General features: G+C 35.8%; 1 protein-coding gene across 2 annotated transcripts in view; it reads left to right on the top strand.

Annotated features, from left to right (window-relative positions):
* The window catches only part of LOC111043640 (J domain-containing protein DDB_G0295729), a 74,893-nt gene that overhangs the window by 21,149 nt on the left and 36,453 nt on the right, over positions 1-17,291 (top strand). For both annotated transcript variants that reach the window (XM_039441777.1, XM_039441776.1), the window contains exon 4: positions 12,707-16,524. In XM_039441777.1, the coding sequence (XP_039297711.1) occupies positions 12,707-16,524 (3,818 nt within the window). The remainder of the gene's footprint in view (positions 1-12,706; positions 16,525-17,291) is intronic.

Raw genomic sequence — 17,291 nt, 5'->3', positions numbered from 1 at the left:
AGGGGAAAGTTGGCCCTTCAAAACACAACATTTGAGTAAAGTTAGGGCAGTTGCAATGAAGTCATAGAAGGACGGCTGGAAGAACATTGATGGATAGAATAAGAAGCGACCGGATCAGGGAGGAAATTGGAATGGGAGATATAAAAGAAGTTATTGATAAGAAACAGTTAGGATGGTGGAGTCATATACAGAGGATGAATGATGAAAGGAAAGTCAAACAATATAATCAAGCTTAAAATCTAACTAAAAAAACCGCCTCGTCTGTTTCTAGTCTAGAAGTTTACTATGAGAGGGATTTAAAAGATGCACCATGTGCGATAGTAAGGAACATTCGTAGGGCTCTCAAAATTTTGAGGTCAATGGTCAGATAAGTTTAATAATCCAGTTCAACTCAAGCTAGGCTTGAAATATTGAGTAGAAATGGCTCAAGCCTTGTTTAGACTCATTAAGCATAAATTCAGGCACACTATTTTCTGATGAATCATTCACAAAGTGTTCTCTCCTACTCTGATCATTTCATAGCTGCAAAGACAAGCCTACACAAGGTCACGATAGAAAATAATTTGAATGAAGTGTAATAATACCATTATTAACTTTTTTACTGCACTTATCAAATGCAGGTCAGTACTGCCTGTAATATAATATTGAAAGTAATTCTAGAATATTGTTAGTGTACAGGAAAGGGAAGTTCAACTTCTAGATGAGTCATATTTCAATGTCTCTTGAAAAACAAATATTTCTAGTGCCATTGGTATTAAGTTTCATAAGTTCGCCCCGATAGTGGAGGCTTATATTATTATGACGCCAGTGAACACAAACTATTGCAAATTGATGTTTGTGTGGAGGAAATAATGAGATGGTCGAGCCTCACCCAACACCAGAACAGGTGCGGTCAGAATCAAGCAACAACACATGACAAGAGAAAAGTGGGAAATTTTAAGTGGATAAAAAGAAGTAGATAAACAGACTGGCAATAGCCTTCAGGGAATGAAGGTTCATTACAGGTGTGTCTTCAAGCGATTGAATAGAAATAGGATAGGTCCTGTGCCTATCATCATAATCATCATCATCATCATCATCATCATCATCATCATCATCATCATCATCATCATCATCATCATCATCTCCGTCATACCTTATTCTTCTTCTTCTTCTTCTTCTTCTTCTTCTTCTCTTCTTCTTCTTCTTCTCTTCTTCTTCTTCTTCTCTTCTTCTTCTTCTCTTCTTCTCTTCTTCTTCTTCTTCTTCTTCTTCTTCTTCTTCTTCTTCTTCTTCTTCTTCTTTCTTCTTCTTCTTCTCTTCTTCTCTTCTTCCTTCTTCTTCTTCTCTTCTTCTTCTTCTTCTCTCTTCTTCTCTTCTTCTTCTTCTTCTTCTTCTTCTTCTTCTTCTTCTTCTTCTCTCTTCTTCTTCTTCGTCTTCTTCTTCTTCTTCTTCTTCTTCTTCTTCTTCTTCTCTTCTTCTTCTTCTCTTCTTCTTCTTCTTCTTCTTCTTCTTCTTCTTCTTCTTCTTCTTCTTTCTTCTTCTTCTTCTCATCTCTCTTTTCTATTCTTTCCCAGTTTATTCGTAATCTTTTCACACGGTTTCTTGTTACACTACACTACACTACACTATCTACACAGCATGATAGAAAGAGATAACCTGGAAGGAATTGATTCCATTGATAAAATATCAGGCAGTAGAAGAAGGAAGAAAGGATTGAACTGTCAGAAACGTGAACTACTCAGAAGCAGCTGATCACAATGAGTGATGTAGATTATGTCCAACTGTTTGGTTGATTGTAAGTTGACCACTATAATATTGGACATATTATTCATGCAATATTTATGAATGTGCTTAATATGTAGGTCTATAGTAATGTCCTAAACAATCTACACAAATCAATCTACAGAAAGTATTTTGTCTTTTGGTATTGTAAAAATTTCAGTTGGTTGAATGAATATTCTATTGAGGCTTGGGGCTGATCCCAGGAATGCGTAAATAATTAGAAAATGAAATCATCGTCTTGGATGAGATCTTCAACGTCCTGTTGATGTCATACTGTTGATGTCCCGATTTTGTATTGTACGATGGCTGGTATCCTGCAATCAGAGGCCTAGCAAAGGGGAGGGTACCAGGTTAACAACCCCCCCCCAGACAAAAAAGAGGCTCAAGAATCCAACACCCAAGATGCACTATGTAAAATTACCTCAAAAAATCTTGTTATCTAAAATATTAATGGCTGAATGTTAGAAATATTAAACTCATTAGAATTATCTGCAATGGGCTACAGCAATGGCAAATTCTCATTGGCAATTTATTGAAACTAGCCGGCCGGCTCGCCTTATCCGTCTATCCCCCCAGCTCACTCATTCAGAAATGAAACAATTTATGTATGAGATCATTTCTCGCTTTGCTCGCCTGCAAGTATCATTTGAGCTTGCTTAGTTCAGTCAAAAAGTCAAATGAGACTATGAAGCTGAATTCAATAACCGATTGATCTGAATCAGGGAGCGCAGAATTGTTCTTTTCATCATTCCACACAAAATATGAAGACTTGCTCAAAATATTATGAGAGCTATCGTTTTTCAGCCTATTTCATTGAAATTTAAGATAGAAAACATCCATTCATATCGAATGTAACACTTTAAAATTTCAATTTACTTGAGAAAGCTAGTTGGAAAGAATACAAACTCAATGAAAAACTAGAGAAAAGAGAATCTCTAATTCAGCACCATCATTATGCTTTCTCGACCCTATCTGAACCTCTGTACGAAATATCAACATTTTCTGTCTATCATATGTTCTTGAAAAAAACTGAGAAAATGCAAAAACACGCTGGAAAAACGGATATTTGGGGCATATGTGTGGCGTTATTTCAATACAACATGTAAAACTCAGCTGAACCTGTGTACCAAGTTTGAACAATTTCTGTCAATTAGTTTTTGAAGAAGCTGACGAATCACAGAAAAATACTAGAAAACGCTAAAAACCGCCAATTTCTGTTTTATCTTTGACATCATTTCAAAGCCCCTCTGATACAATATTTTCAAGCCTTAGGCCAACTTTTGTTATATATTTGAGCATTTTCTGTTAATTAGTTTTGAAAAAGTTGAGAAAATTCAGAAAAATGCTGGGGAGCGCTGGAAATAACCCGACGTATTTGGGTGAATAATTAAAAACGTTTGGATAAGGCAGATAGTTTGGCATTATTTCAAAGCCCTTTCAATATATTTCGACATCTTAGCTTGACTTCTGAACAGAATTTCAATATTTTCTGTTCATTTTTTCTCGAAAAACTGAGGAAACGCAGGCATCACTCTCTGGCATCACTCAGAAACCCTTTCAATACAACATTCATGCGCCTTAGCTGAACCTGGATTCTTAGTTCTGTTCATGGTGATTGGAAAAATGTACGAATGAGTCAATGGATCAGTGCCATGTAATCCGAAGACAAAACGAAAACAAAGTTACAAAAATAATATATATATAAAAGCAAAAATAATTACCTTCATGGTAGTGTATGCTACAGAGAAGAGACAAGCTATGATTGTCAATATAAAAGGCAGATAGAGGGCGAAAACAGTTTGGAGTATGGAGTGAAACAGTGGAAAACAGGGAGGAGAGAGAACAGAAAAAATGGTAACGAGTCCACTTATAACTTATTCATTATTCATTTATTCATATGCAAATACAATTCAGGTAAAAACAACAGGCATTTGCCCAAAACTGCTTCAAACCTCAATTTGGAATACGCAGTCTGAAGGTTATGTTACTTACGTAACTTAAATGATAACTTAATTCGCACACAATTTTGAGCCCACAAAAATGTATCTGCTGCAACTTTGAATTTATAAGATTGATCAATTTCCAAATACAAATCCAAACAAAAATCTTCCTTCACAATTGCAAAAAATATTGAAAATTTTACTCAAAACATACTTCAGTTTGACTGACCATTCTATGAAAGATCTCATACTAGATTTATGAATTAGATTTATAAGCTTGGACCTAATTCTTAAAAGGTATTGAAACTTAACTAATGGAATGACAAATAGAATCATACAATAATAATAAGAATGAAGGGTCATTTTATGGTGAAAACATAAATAGTGGAATGGCAAGGGTATCAGGTTGAAGCTTGAGGATGTTGAATGTATTGAATGCGTGTATTGCATGCACTGTAATGTGGGCCTATGCATGTAATGCATTTATTGAAATGGATCGAAACATACTGCTTCAATATTCACCACGAGTGCGCCAACATTTAATTACATTTTAAACATTCAACTCTCAAGCTACCTTCACCACACCACTATGTTTCCACGTTCCCACCCTTAGCAATTGATCAAGTAGAAATTTCTAATCTAAATCCAGTTTCCATAATAGTGTAATGTTTTCAAATGTTTAAACATGTTATGTTTTGAAATAGGCAGAGAAATGTTTCTCATAGTCATTAAATGATCAATAATAAATAAATAAGGGAGTCAATGATAAATAAATGACTGGAGACAGGTTCACACCAGGAAAATTAGCATAATAAATTACTGTGATAACATGGGAGCTATTAATATAAAAAACAGCTGGTTTCTTGCCATGATTCTCATTCATGAAAATCTACAATAACAAGCAAACGTAGCACACCTGAATATTGATTATTTTTCATTCACATAATCATACTCATTTAAAATAGTATGTTCATGATACTTGTTGAAAAAGTATAAAAGTTAAAATAACTAAAACAAGTATAAAAGTTAAAGTTGAGTATAAAATATGAAAGTAAAAAAGTTCATCATACTTTGTTTTACAAAAGATTATCAATTCCGTCAATTGAATCTCAATGAACAATGGAATACTATATTACAATAAAAGTACCAATTTTTATGTTTAGAAAATAGTGAATGAAGAAACCTGATTTTGAAAACAAAAGAGAGCATTAAAAGAGAGATTGAAAAGAGAGCACAAAATAGATATTGTCGAAAAATCAAAGATAGTTGAAGATATGATATAATTATTATTAGAAACGATTAGAGAGGGAGATGAAAACATGGATTTAGAGAATTATAGAGAAAGGAGTAGTATAAAGTATCGAAGATGAACTGATTAGATGAATACTATAGATTTAATAAGATAGAGATAACTCTAGTTTAATTTCTGTTCAGAATACTTGATTCCTATCCACTATAAGTGAGGGAGCATGAGAGAGAATGAGTGAGGTATCTCATTGAAAGGAGATATAATGATGACTGAGGGATAAAGAAATAATTATTAGCCCCGTCAACGAAGTGTTATAGGGGGAAAAGTTTGGAAGATAATTTTTGACCCCGCAGTTCAGTTTAGGGTAGTGGGGACGTAAACATATCAAAAGTCCCCGCCACTATCCCATGTGCTAAGGGGGCGGGGGTGGTTCAAAGGTACCATTTTTTGGTTTCTCGCATATAAATCGAAAATTATGCATTTTACAGGCATGACTATTCCATAAGAAATTAAAGCTTGCATAAATTCCTACAATATTTATCTAACAACATTTCCTATATCTTTTTCACTTTTCGAGATATCCGCTCTAAAAGATGTGACATTTTTGAAAAAACACATTTTCCTTCAATCTTTTGCTATTTTTGCTCTTATAACTTTCTGAATATCGATGGGAAAAATCCATGCTTATCATGAGCTTATAGAGCATCAAATTCTCTTCAATTTAATGTATGATTTCACAAGTTTACGCACATCCCCACGACTGTTGCAGCAGCTTCAGTGTGTAGTGTAAGATCTTCAGTTATGCAAAAATAGACCAATTGACAAAGGATTTTGGAGAGAATGTTTTGAACAAAATTTTTGACTTTGCAGCTTTGTTGGGACCAGTTAGGGGGTGAACATATCAAAAGTCTTCATCCCTACCCCTTGTGCTAAAGGGATGAGGGTGGTTTAAAAGTTGCATTTTTCAGTGTTTTGCTTACAGGCTCATATCTCGAGAAAAATGGACATGACTAACTATTCAGAAATGAAGCTTGATAAATTTTCTACAAAATTTGTTCTGTGGTGATTTGTGATATCCCCGACAGTTTTCGAGATATACGTTCTTAAAAGTGTAAAATTGTTGAAATAACAGCTTTCAATCCTATTTTTTGATGTTTCAGGGCCTACAACTCTCCAACAATGCATCATAAAAATAAATGCTCACCGTAGATTTGAAGAGCTTTGCTTTCTCTTCAATTAATTGATGTATTTTTGATGTATTTCACTACTTAATGTTTTCCTTCTATTGTTATAGCAGATTCAATGTGGGGGGGGGGGTGAAATTTTAATTTTGTAACAATTGATCACTTGACAATGAAATTTGTGTCTGGAACATCTGGTACACAATTTTTGACTTTTTAGCTCAATGAGGACTAGTTGGGAGGTGAACATAGCAAAAATACGCATCCCTAGCCCGTCTATTGAAGGTGTGGAACTGCAAGTTGACACTTGTTGCAGAGTTGAAGATTTCACCCCCCACATCGAATCTGCTATAACAATAGAAGGAAAACATTAAGTAATAAAATAATACATCAAATTGAAGAGAAAACAAAGCTCTACAAATCTACGGTGAGCATTAATTTTTATGATGCATTGTTGGAGAGTTGTAGGCCCTGAAACATCAAAAATAGGATTGAAAGCTGATATTTTAACAATTTTACGAACATATATCTCGAAAACTGTCGGGGATATCACAAATCACCACAGAACAAACTTTGTAGAAAATTTATCAAGCTTCATTTCTGAATAGTTAGTCATGTCTGTTCGAGTTATATGCAAGAGACCAAAAATAAAAAAATGGTACCTACCTTTGAACCACCCCCACCCCCTTAGCACAGGGGTTAGGGGTGGGGACTTTTTATATGTTTACGTCCTCACCACCCTAAACAGAACTGCGGGGTCAAAAATTGACTTCCAAACTTTTCCCTCTATACCTTTTTTTGAGCATTCATTGCCTGGACTATAATATAGGAAAAAGAGAGATGTAGTGAAAAGGTGAGAGGGAAAGAGAGGAATAGTATGTGATACAGAGAGACTGAGAGAATGAGTGAAAGGAAGAGCGAGAAAAAAGAGAGAGATAGAGGTAGGGTGATAGAGCAAAACATTAGATTAGAGTTCTTTATTCATGTAAGTTACAGAGAGAGAGCGGGTGAGTGAGTGAGAGAGAGTATGACAGGAGTTGGGATAATGACAGAGAATGATGACACAGTACTCTCCCACCAATTTAAGAGAGTAGGAAGTTTTTGATGTAGGTTTGATAATGTAGGCATGTTGATTTTACTTGTACCTGATCGAGAAGGAAAAACAGCTGATTGTGATTGGGTCTTGCAAGAACAGTAATAATCGAAGCCAGTAGAAGCTGTAAGCTTCGACTTTTAGTCGATATATTTATGCGAGCCGAAGGTGTGACCTCTCTATTAAAATTATAATGAAGTATCTAACCGTGCTTCGTGGAAAGACTGTTGGATAGTTGGATCATACTAATAACATTGCTTATTGTGTGTCAACGAATAAAATATGGACATGATTCTCATCATGGCAAAGCAAGTGGCCGATTCGACTACACAATAAATTTTCATTGTTGTTCATCTAAGTTCAACTATGTTAACAATAGTTTTTAATATTCACGCTATAGTATTGTACAGTGGCAAATTTTGTATCACATTATTTTAGTGCAAAATAGAAACAGATGTATCTGGTACATTTATAAACGATTAAGAACGATAAAGAACGATTTTAGCAGAGCATTTATTTTACTATATAATTGTACAAAAAATGATATAAGGGACAATGCTTGGTCAAGTCAGATAGAATACTTGAATCCCCACTTAACGACATCGCGGCGTTTTTCAAATGTGTGGAGTTTGTATTTGGAGTAGTTTCAATATCGTTTCTAAATTAATGGAAGAGAACTGGAAGAGTTTAGGATAATGAAAAGTGATTTCTTTAAATAATTAGACCAGTACAATAATAATGTTTTCATTTAGTTACCATAGATAAAAGACAAGCTTTTATGACGAGATCATCATTGTTACTTTTATGAATTTTAAATTAAAACTTGAAAAACTTTCAATATACATTTTAATGAGTAGAGGTTCGCGAATATCTAGTAACGTTCATTAATACAAATTTATTCGATAAGTCTACTTTTACAAGCCGACACCAAAGTTTAGCATAGTTTTAGCATTAGCTGAGTTTATTCTTGAAATTATTATTTAGACGTGCTCTGACCTCTACCACAGTGGTTTAAAGTGAGTTTATCGTGACTCATTCGGGAAATGTTTACCGCTGGATATATCGAATTACAAATAATCGGCTAGAAGGTGGAGCAGTTCGTCAAGTTCTCAGTTCATCAATTACCTATTCAAACCATTCCTTAAGATAATGAGATAAATGGGAAGTTGAGCCATTCAGTTTTCATTGCAGGCTGATGGAACAATAAAACAACTACACCGTTATACACTAGTTAGAGATAAGTGAGAATGGGTTAGGGGGAAGGTGGTTAAAGGTTAAATGTTAGGTTTGGGTTGGGTTTTTGCTTTTAAATGACAATATTCTGGTATTAATCAGAATTTTATGATTATTTCAGAATAATTAAAATATATGATACTGTATACACTGGGCTTTCTGAAAACAACAGAACTAGACGTACTACTCGAGCTTATTCTTGATAAACTGAGATCCTGATGAAGTGAATATGACCCATTGGTGAGTTGACGTAAGCTGGTGGTCTCCTGATCCTATAGTTGCAACATTGATTCGCTTCCTATCATGGGTTCGTTTGGCATGTACGATGGAACGAGCTAAATGAGTTCCAACTCTTGAAGCTCGAGCCGTTGTCCGCTTGTGGGTTTCTTTGAATGTTCAACGATAACTTTCTAATGCTTCCATGTTTCATCAATTTACATCATGTTTCCAACACATATTCCATTATACAGATCGAATTCGCTGGCCAACGAAATTGTCTCACTCCATCGCCCTCTTTGATTTTATTACAGAACAACATTGGAAGTGCATTTGAAAAAATTGATAGTAAATTATCCTTATAAATCAAAGTCAGTTGTCAGCGAGATAAATTAATTTCAGCGGTATTTCGATGGAGTCCTCAGCTCACTAGTATGATCATCTTCACAGATCCGTTCTATCTTGAAGGTCATTTTGTCACTGCATCCATTGTGGACTACTTCAACGGTTGAATCTCGTAGATTACTCATCCCAAATTAATTTCTCAATATTGAGCTTCTTTGACCAAATTTGGTTTCATTGATGGCATTTTGCATACGAGTTGCTGCAAGAGACTCAACCAAGATAGAAGATACTTTTCTCCTTTTGATTGTTGAACATTTGGACCTGAGATCACATTCACATGCACTCCCACACATTCACCTACAATGCAACGCGACATTGGTGTGACATTGAGGAAAAGGAAATAAACACACCAAACCCACTGAGTATCTATAAATGACCAACAGTCGATCAAACAGTCAAACACGCTAAATGCATCATCCATCCATCTGTTTCACAATATTTACGCCTATGGTCCATTGATCCTTTCTCTCTCTTATTCTCTCTTTTGCTCTCTCTCTTCACACACGAAAACTCAATTCTCTCACTCATCCACATATTATTTTTCATTTTTCTTCTTCTTCTTCTTCCTACCTTCTAATTACTCTATCGTCTCTCAACAGCTGTACTATTTTGCTATGAATTGCATATAATTTCGCTTCCACTATTACCCAATTATTACATTAGATCGTCGTTCTCTCTGAGCTCAGATTTGTTTACATCTGTCATTCGTAAATAAGACGTAATTGAGGAAGTACTTAGAAAACTAGAAGCAAAGTGTTTAAAATTAACAGCCGCCTCTGAAAACAATGCTAGGCGGTGTATGCGAATTGTGCCAAGGTCTCTTCACTAACTAAATATTGTTCGACAGCAGAAAAACTATTTCTCAAGATTTTTGTTTGCCCAAACAAAACTTCTAAGAAACTTTTGGTGTCTCTAAGGTCATTTGTGTCATTCAAGTTCTTCTATGGTGGCCAATAATAATGTTTAATTCTCTACCAGATTTACATCATTTTTGAACGTTGCATGAATGGTGGCTGAGAACTCAATAGATTAAATTATTGATTGAAAACAAATTAATTTACAATCATTCTTTAAAAGGAATTTAGATTTCATAATTTTCAAAAGTCGAATTTTCCAAGGGTTTCTATAGAATAAGTAGAGACTTCATTATCGTTTAGGGAAACAGTTTGGATTAGAAGATGTTTTGGATTTGCTCTATTATTATAATTTTCCAATACTACTTAACCTAGTAGGATTTGAACCGATGGATTCCAGCGAAGTCATCTCCTCAACCTGATTCATTTATTTGTTGGTGGAACTCAATTCGGATTAATTCTGTTGGACAATATACAGTCGAACCTCTCTATAACGAACCTCCACTTGACGAAATCCTCTACACAACGAATTTTCACCTGGTCCCATGACATTTTAGAGTTCTGGCTGCTTATTTCCCTCTATTTAACGAATTTCAGACCCCTCTCAACAACAAAGTTTTCTCTAGACTCCAACATACAAAATGAAGTGTGTATAGGAAACAAACGGTCATTTTTAAGGAATTATTTAGTTTCAGCAGAAAGGTCAATAGACTAAAAATAATGGCAATTCAGGTAGGAAGAAGATGGGGCGGTAGGGTGGTCAATAGAGGTTGAAACACATGTCGGAAATTGAATGCAAGTTACTGGAAATTGAATCCCAAGAACTTGTCATTTGTAGACCAGGTAGGTGAATGACAGGACTTTCCCATTCTTGCTTTTATCACACATTTCAATTCTTCGAACTGACTATGATGTGACGAACCTGAGGAGAAGAATTTGTCAGATCAAGAAGTTCTAGAAGCTTTCAAAATAACAGGCAAGGATTAAAACTGAAAAATAGTACCAGATAACAATCATGTTCGACTATTTGAATATATGTGAGTCGTTTATTGAACATAAAGTTTTATTGAAATGCAGAATTCAACTGAAAATTACTCACTTCCTCAAATAAAACATTAAAAAATGGGTTTATTTTATAGTGAAGTTATTGACAAAATTACCATATTTTGTGTTCAATCTAATAGTAGTGTAAAAATTAGTAAAATAACTTTGGTGAATGGAGTTGAAAAGTATTGCTAATGAGTACGTTGATTAAACTCAACTAATAGTACAAATCAAGCTTCTTGGAAATAAATGTATGTCCCATATTCATTTATTTACCGCCGTGATACGATATTACAAGATCCATAATATCGTGGCTTTTTTGTCGGGATAATCGACTTCGTTATACAGAGGTTCGACTGTAATTGAATGTTAAGAGATGTTATCATTGGAGTCCATACTCGAGAAACAATTGAATAGGTTGAAATAATTTTACAATATTGAAGAGATAGAGAACCTAAGAGAAAGAAATCAATATTGGAAGGAAAATAATCTTATTGATATTGGAAGATTCTCATCGATACAGAAAGCTTATTTCAACAAATCATTATTTGGATGGATCAATTCACCTATTCAAATATTTTAAAGTGATAATGTATTTTTTGTGAGGTCTCGCGGAGCCTTGAATAGTTTCAGAAGATTGCTCTCTGTTGTAACTTTAATTTAACATGTTCTCATTGATTGGGATTATCTATCCAAGGCTCTCCTTTGAAATTTGTGGATTATTGAGCAGATGTACAACAGGAAAACTGAAATATTGTGTTGTCTATGCAATTGAATTAGGGAAATTCTTAGGTTGTGGAGATTCAACAGAAAGTGATTCAGTAACTGTCAGATTCCCTATAGGTTTTTTGAAGAGCAGCTTATATGTTGTGGTTTGTATGTAGTTTCAGCAATTGTTTAGACTGTTATCATCGACTAGCAAAAACTAAGAGTACAATATTACTTTCTGATCATTTAAAATTGCAATGGAATTCATTGATACAATCCACGAGTTTCTACGTAACTACTGCAACAATACTGCAACATTAATGTACCCCCGACTATGTTCTTGCTCTACTACTATAAGTATGACTTATTGACTTCCATTTTCGTACAAAATCACAGCATTAAAAATAGGATTAAAAGAGAGCTAATAGGGACTTTAAATTTTATCCATCATTTGACAATCCAACAATATAAGTAGAAATGTTTAAATTTGTAAATATCAGAATAAATGTGATATTATCAATATATACAGTTTTTTATGTTCCTCCATCTAGTCTCATTTTCGCACAGGAAAAAAATACTTTGCAGCCTACTGTGCTATCTACTATGCAGTTTCATCAAGCTGCTATGACGTCATTAATCAGTTTCACTACAAACATTTTGCTAGATAAACGAACCCCAAAGGCTATGGTGATAATTACGTTTATCACAGGTGTACTAGAAAAATAATCAGCATAAGAACTCAATTTCTATAGGCCTGATGTGCACGAAGAATTCATTCATTCAATGCTTTATTGCTCAAATTTGTAATGCTACTTTCCTTATGAAACTTCACTGATTTGTGATGGAGATTGTGCATGGAAAGATCGTAGAATTGACTTTTAAAATTTCTCATCACGTAATCAGTCTGAATTATTGTGCCATTGTTCAATGTTTCAATACAAATTGTTATAATTATCTTTGTCTCTTGAATTCACAGCTCACTCAATAAGCTATCAATGATTCAATTGTATTTTTTACAGATACATCCCTCCGCAACTCTACGATTCCAAAACGAAACACCAAAGACCCCGTGAACCTGATTCAAATCAACAATAAGCCAAGACGAAAACTGACAAGAAGTGCCAGTGATGCAGGAAGCAGACATGATAGAAGCAAATACGGTCCCGGAAAATCCTATTGGTCGGAAAATGAAGGCGAAGATAGTGCCAGCAGTGAGGGAGGTAGACAGAAACTCAGGAAACAAGAAGAGAAGAAGATAAATATTTTCGCAACATTGAATAACAGATTGAGAGGGAAAAAGAAGAAGAAAAGTTCCAATTTGGAAAGGAGTTTATTCGAGGATAGAAGGCCGAATACACCAACTAGAAGAAATGAGACGGGACTTGATGATTCAAATTTAAAGTCAGACAAGTTAAAGTCGAAATCCATAGAGAATCTGCTTCCTGACACTGGAGGATACCGAGAGAAAAAGAGCCAAATAACACAAACTTCAACTCTCCCACGTCGATCGAAAAATAGCAAAAAGCAGTTGTCACCGATTATTGAAGACGAACCTATTGCTAGCAATCCTAGAGGATCACCTTTCGATTTCGATAATCAAGACAGACGAATGAAATCAATTCAAGATGACACTACTTTAAATCCAACTCCGAAAATAGTTATTGAGCCTCCAACTCCAATTTATGAAGTTGACCAAAAGATTTTCGCGTCATCGAAGGAAGGAAGTGATCAAAAGGATAATAGAAAAAGTTTGAGTCTGATGGATATGAAATCTAAAGACTCCCGATCAATTAGGAGAATCGAGGAAGATGGTGGTCGCAAAGCAGTTGATAAGGATGACAGAGGACGATCATCGTCCATACGAGATTACACAAAAAATGAACAAGATGATAATAAACTTGTCACGAGGGAAGTTGATGACCTGAGCTCACGTAAGGACGATAAAAAGAGAAGAAGCAAGTCTAAAGCTGAGGCAAAAAGTCGCAGCAAGTTTTATGACACGGAGGAGTGGCTTTCATCTGAAGAAGACTTCAGTCTTGCACATGATAATGGTCACTACAAAAGTTATGATTACGGCCTCCTTGATCCGGATGTGAGTTTGACGAATATCGACGAGATAAATGCTAAAAATGATATTAGTGGAGAGGGCAAAAACGTAGAAGAAAAAACTCATGGTGAGAGTGTAAAGGAGTCAGAATCTACATTCAAAGGAACTGTGGGTAGAAAATCTGCGAATGAGAAAGAGGAAGGGGAGGATAGGTTGTCAAACGTGAAGAAAAGCAAACTCAAACGAACCAGTTCATTGAATCTGAGTCCAGAAAGGCGGCTGTTTACTGGTGATAATGGGAGGGTAGATAGTATAAAGAATAAGATAAGAACAACAGAAGAAGAAGAAGTTACTAAAGGCGGGAATAATTCCCAGAAAAAAGTTGAAAAGAGAAATAGTTTGTCGAGAAGATTCTTCGAAAAAGATAAAAGATCATCTTTAGAGGGTGTTGGTGATAAATTTGATAAGCGTAACGCAACAGAAGATAGTAGAAGAAAACTGGTGACGTCAGATGAGGAAGAGAATATGAGTAGGAGGACGGTTGGTATGCTTGTGGAAGAACTATCCCGTAAACAAAGTGCAAACAAAAGGAAGGAGAACCTGCAAGTTGATAAGTTGAAGAGTGTCGGTCCGCTCATAGATCCCCTATTGGATCTTGATAGACAACACAACAATAACAAGCCTTTCTCATACACTGATCCTTATAAGTCACCTCCGCCTCTTCTAGCCGCGGTCAGTGTGGATGCAAAACAGGCGGCAACTGCGCCCACGGAAGAAGTCATCTACGCCGAAGTAATCTGCACGCCGGCAGCGAAGGTTGGCGGCAACGTGGGAGTGCAGAGAGCTGGACATCCTTCAACTCCCAGCGCTGGCCTTGCAGCCACAGCCGAGTTTGGAGTCAGTCGTGAACCGAGCAGTGAATTGGCTACATCCATTCGTTCGCCTCGAGAGCTTGTGCACCACATCAGAAAAGAGACCGACGCCTCTACGCCACCCAAAAGCCACAAGACCACCGTCCACACCGTCGTCAAACGAACTACCACCAGCAACCCATCTGGCAAACTCAACGAACACGACCACAGCGATACTCTACCAGGTAAACAACCCAAAATTGAATCAAATGTGAACCAGAACTTTAGAAAAACTAAAACAGAATTCAACGTCGATTTGAACCAAACAACTACTGATAACAGCACTAATAATTACAATAATTATAGCTCCCCTAACAGTAATAGGAAAAGTCTAGGATCTGATAACAGTAGTTCAACTAATCGCGAGCGAAACTCGAGTTTAAGTGAAACCAACTCAACAGCTGAATACACTAATGATTACTCCATCAAAAGTGGGAGGATCACGAAGAACGATAATAATAAACGTAAAAAGGAATCCAGTGAGGTTTTCAGTATCGATGCTGATAGTGGAAAGAAAGTTGTAAGTAGGAAAGCGTATTTTGTAGATGATTATAATTTTACACCAATCGTTGAAGAAACCAGGGAATCTAGTACTTTTGTGGAGAAGAATCGCCATCACCAATCATCTCCATCGTTGTACTTCTCAAAAAGTGAACGTGATCTGCCACAGGAGATCAGAGGGGAGGAAACTGAAGGAAAACGAGAATCGATTATTGAAATAGACGTAGAAAGAGAAGAGTTTGAAGACCATCATCATTCATACGGCTCAAAGACCCTGAAAATGAATACCACACGGAGTATGTCCAGTGAGAAACTGTTGTCAGGAGATATCAATGATCTTTCTCTCAGGCGACATCGATTGGAGTCAATAATCGATTCCCATAAACGGCGTTTCGAGAACAGAGCAATTAGTCCCAATCGATACTCGAGAACTCTTACTCGATCTGTTTCCAATGTGAGTCCGTCATACAGGAACTCTAATCACCTAATTGAAGACGACTTATCGAGTGCAACTAAAAAGACAATCAAAGAGGATCGATATTTCGAACGACACATAAAACGAACTGCATCGAATTATAAAGACAAGGATATGCTGTCAGATGGTGCCCCACTCAAAATTGAAGCTGGTGATTCTTTTAGAACGAATCGAATTGGCAGAAACAATTATAAAACGTATAATTATTACTTGAAGAACGATTCGAAGAATAATGAGAAGTTTAATAACGAGTACAATTTAACGAATAGTATAAGAGATAACAAGTATCGGAGCAGTGATAATGTTGCAGATATCTACCGCAATGAAGAGTACAATAACGAGAGTAATGGAACAAAGTACGGTAAAAAACACTTCAGGGAGTGGTATACAGCAACTTCCGTGAAAAAGACTGAAAGAGGATCGGGTGATGAAACTAGCTATGGGTACGGGAGTCTAAAAGGAGGAGGAGAAGACGCGGGTAGGATCAAAGATGATGGTAGAAATGGTAAAGCGTTAATATCCGATGGAAAGTATCCGAGTTTAAGAGAAGAATCGAATCGAGTTGCATCGGAAAACGGTAAAGATAACAGGAGAAGCGATAGTGGACGAAGCAGTCGAGGAGGTTTCTTCGAAAAACTACGCAACGAACAGAAATCAACTTCAAAAACATCCAGTGCAAAAGATTCACGCAAAGTGTCCGGCTTAGAGAAGGTGAGAAGGAAACTGTCTAACTGGAACAGCAGTAAAAAGAATTCAACACAGGATAAGGCGGAGAAGAAGGACAAAAAGAAGAAGACGAAGGAGGAAGTGCACGGCTCTAGTCTGGATGAACAGAAAGATCCTCTCACATCACGGTATTCCGAATATAAGGGAGATGAGAGCGCAGACGATCACACGGTGCGGGTGAGTCACTTCAGTTTCTTCAGTTTTCAATCTAATAACAATGGTATGTTATCAAATTATGCTTTTGTAGTGAGGTGTTATAATGGCAGTGAAGAAGGATAAGGCAACTGCGTTGCCAATTATCTGCTTTAATGTAGGCCTTATATTAACTGTTATTTCTTAACAGTTAAAAATAATAAATAAAGATAGCGCTATCTGCTTTGTCGAATGATAGACGAGGATAGCAACACCAATGCTAATCAAATACTGCCATAATAACGTGAACCTCACTATAGTCTCTGCAGATACTTCAAACTCCTAAGATATATTGTACTACTCTTCTTGTAAATATGGGCTAATCTAGAATCTTCACAACATTTTAGTGTTGATAACCCATTTCCATTACAATGATTCATTTTTATGACATTGTATCAATTATAATAGATAATTTTTCTTTTCTTGTTACATTGTCTTTTTCAAAAATAAAATTACAATTCCCTTTGGTGAAATACTATGTACAGTTTCAAGACCCGCATATTAAGCTATGTATCACATCTAATCAGAAGTTAGTTTGTTTAAAAAGTTGAGCTGAAAGTGATATGATCACTGTATAGTCCAAGTCAGTTTGCTATAAAAACATAAGTTTCACGACTTCTTTACATTGTATTCAGCCAAACTATGGAAATATGTGAACAGAGAATTCTGTTTTGGTTGATAAAGTACAAGATAAAACACTTGGGCTGATTCACATTAATTTGTTCTTTTCGAAAAAGTTACTTTGTAATTTG

The sequence above is a fragment of the Nilaparvata lugens genome, chromosome X (assembly GCF_014356525.2).
Source record: "Nilaparvata lugens isolate BPH chromosome X, ASM1435652v1, whole genome shotgun sequence".
Classification (NCBI taxonomy): domain Eukaryota; kingdom Metazoa; phylum Arthropoda; class Insecta; order Hemiptera; family Delphacidae; genus Nilaparvata; species Nilaparvata lugens.
Note: the sequence above shows the minus strand (reverse complement) of the source record. Positions and strands in the feature narration are given on the sequence as shown.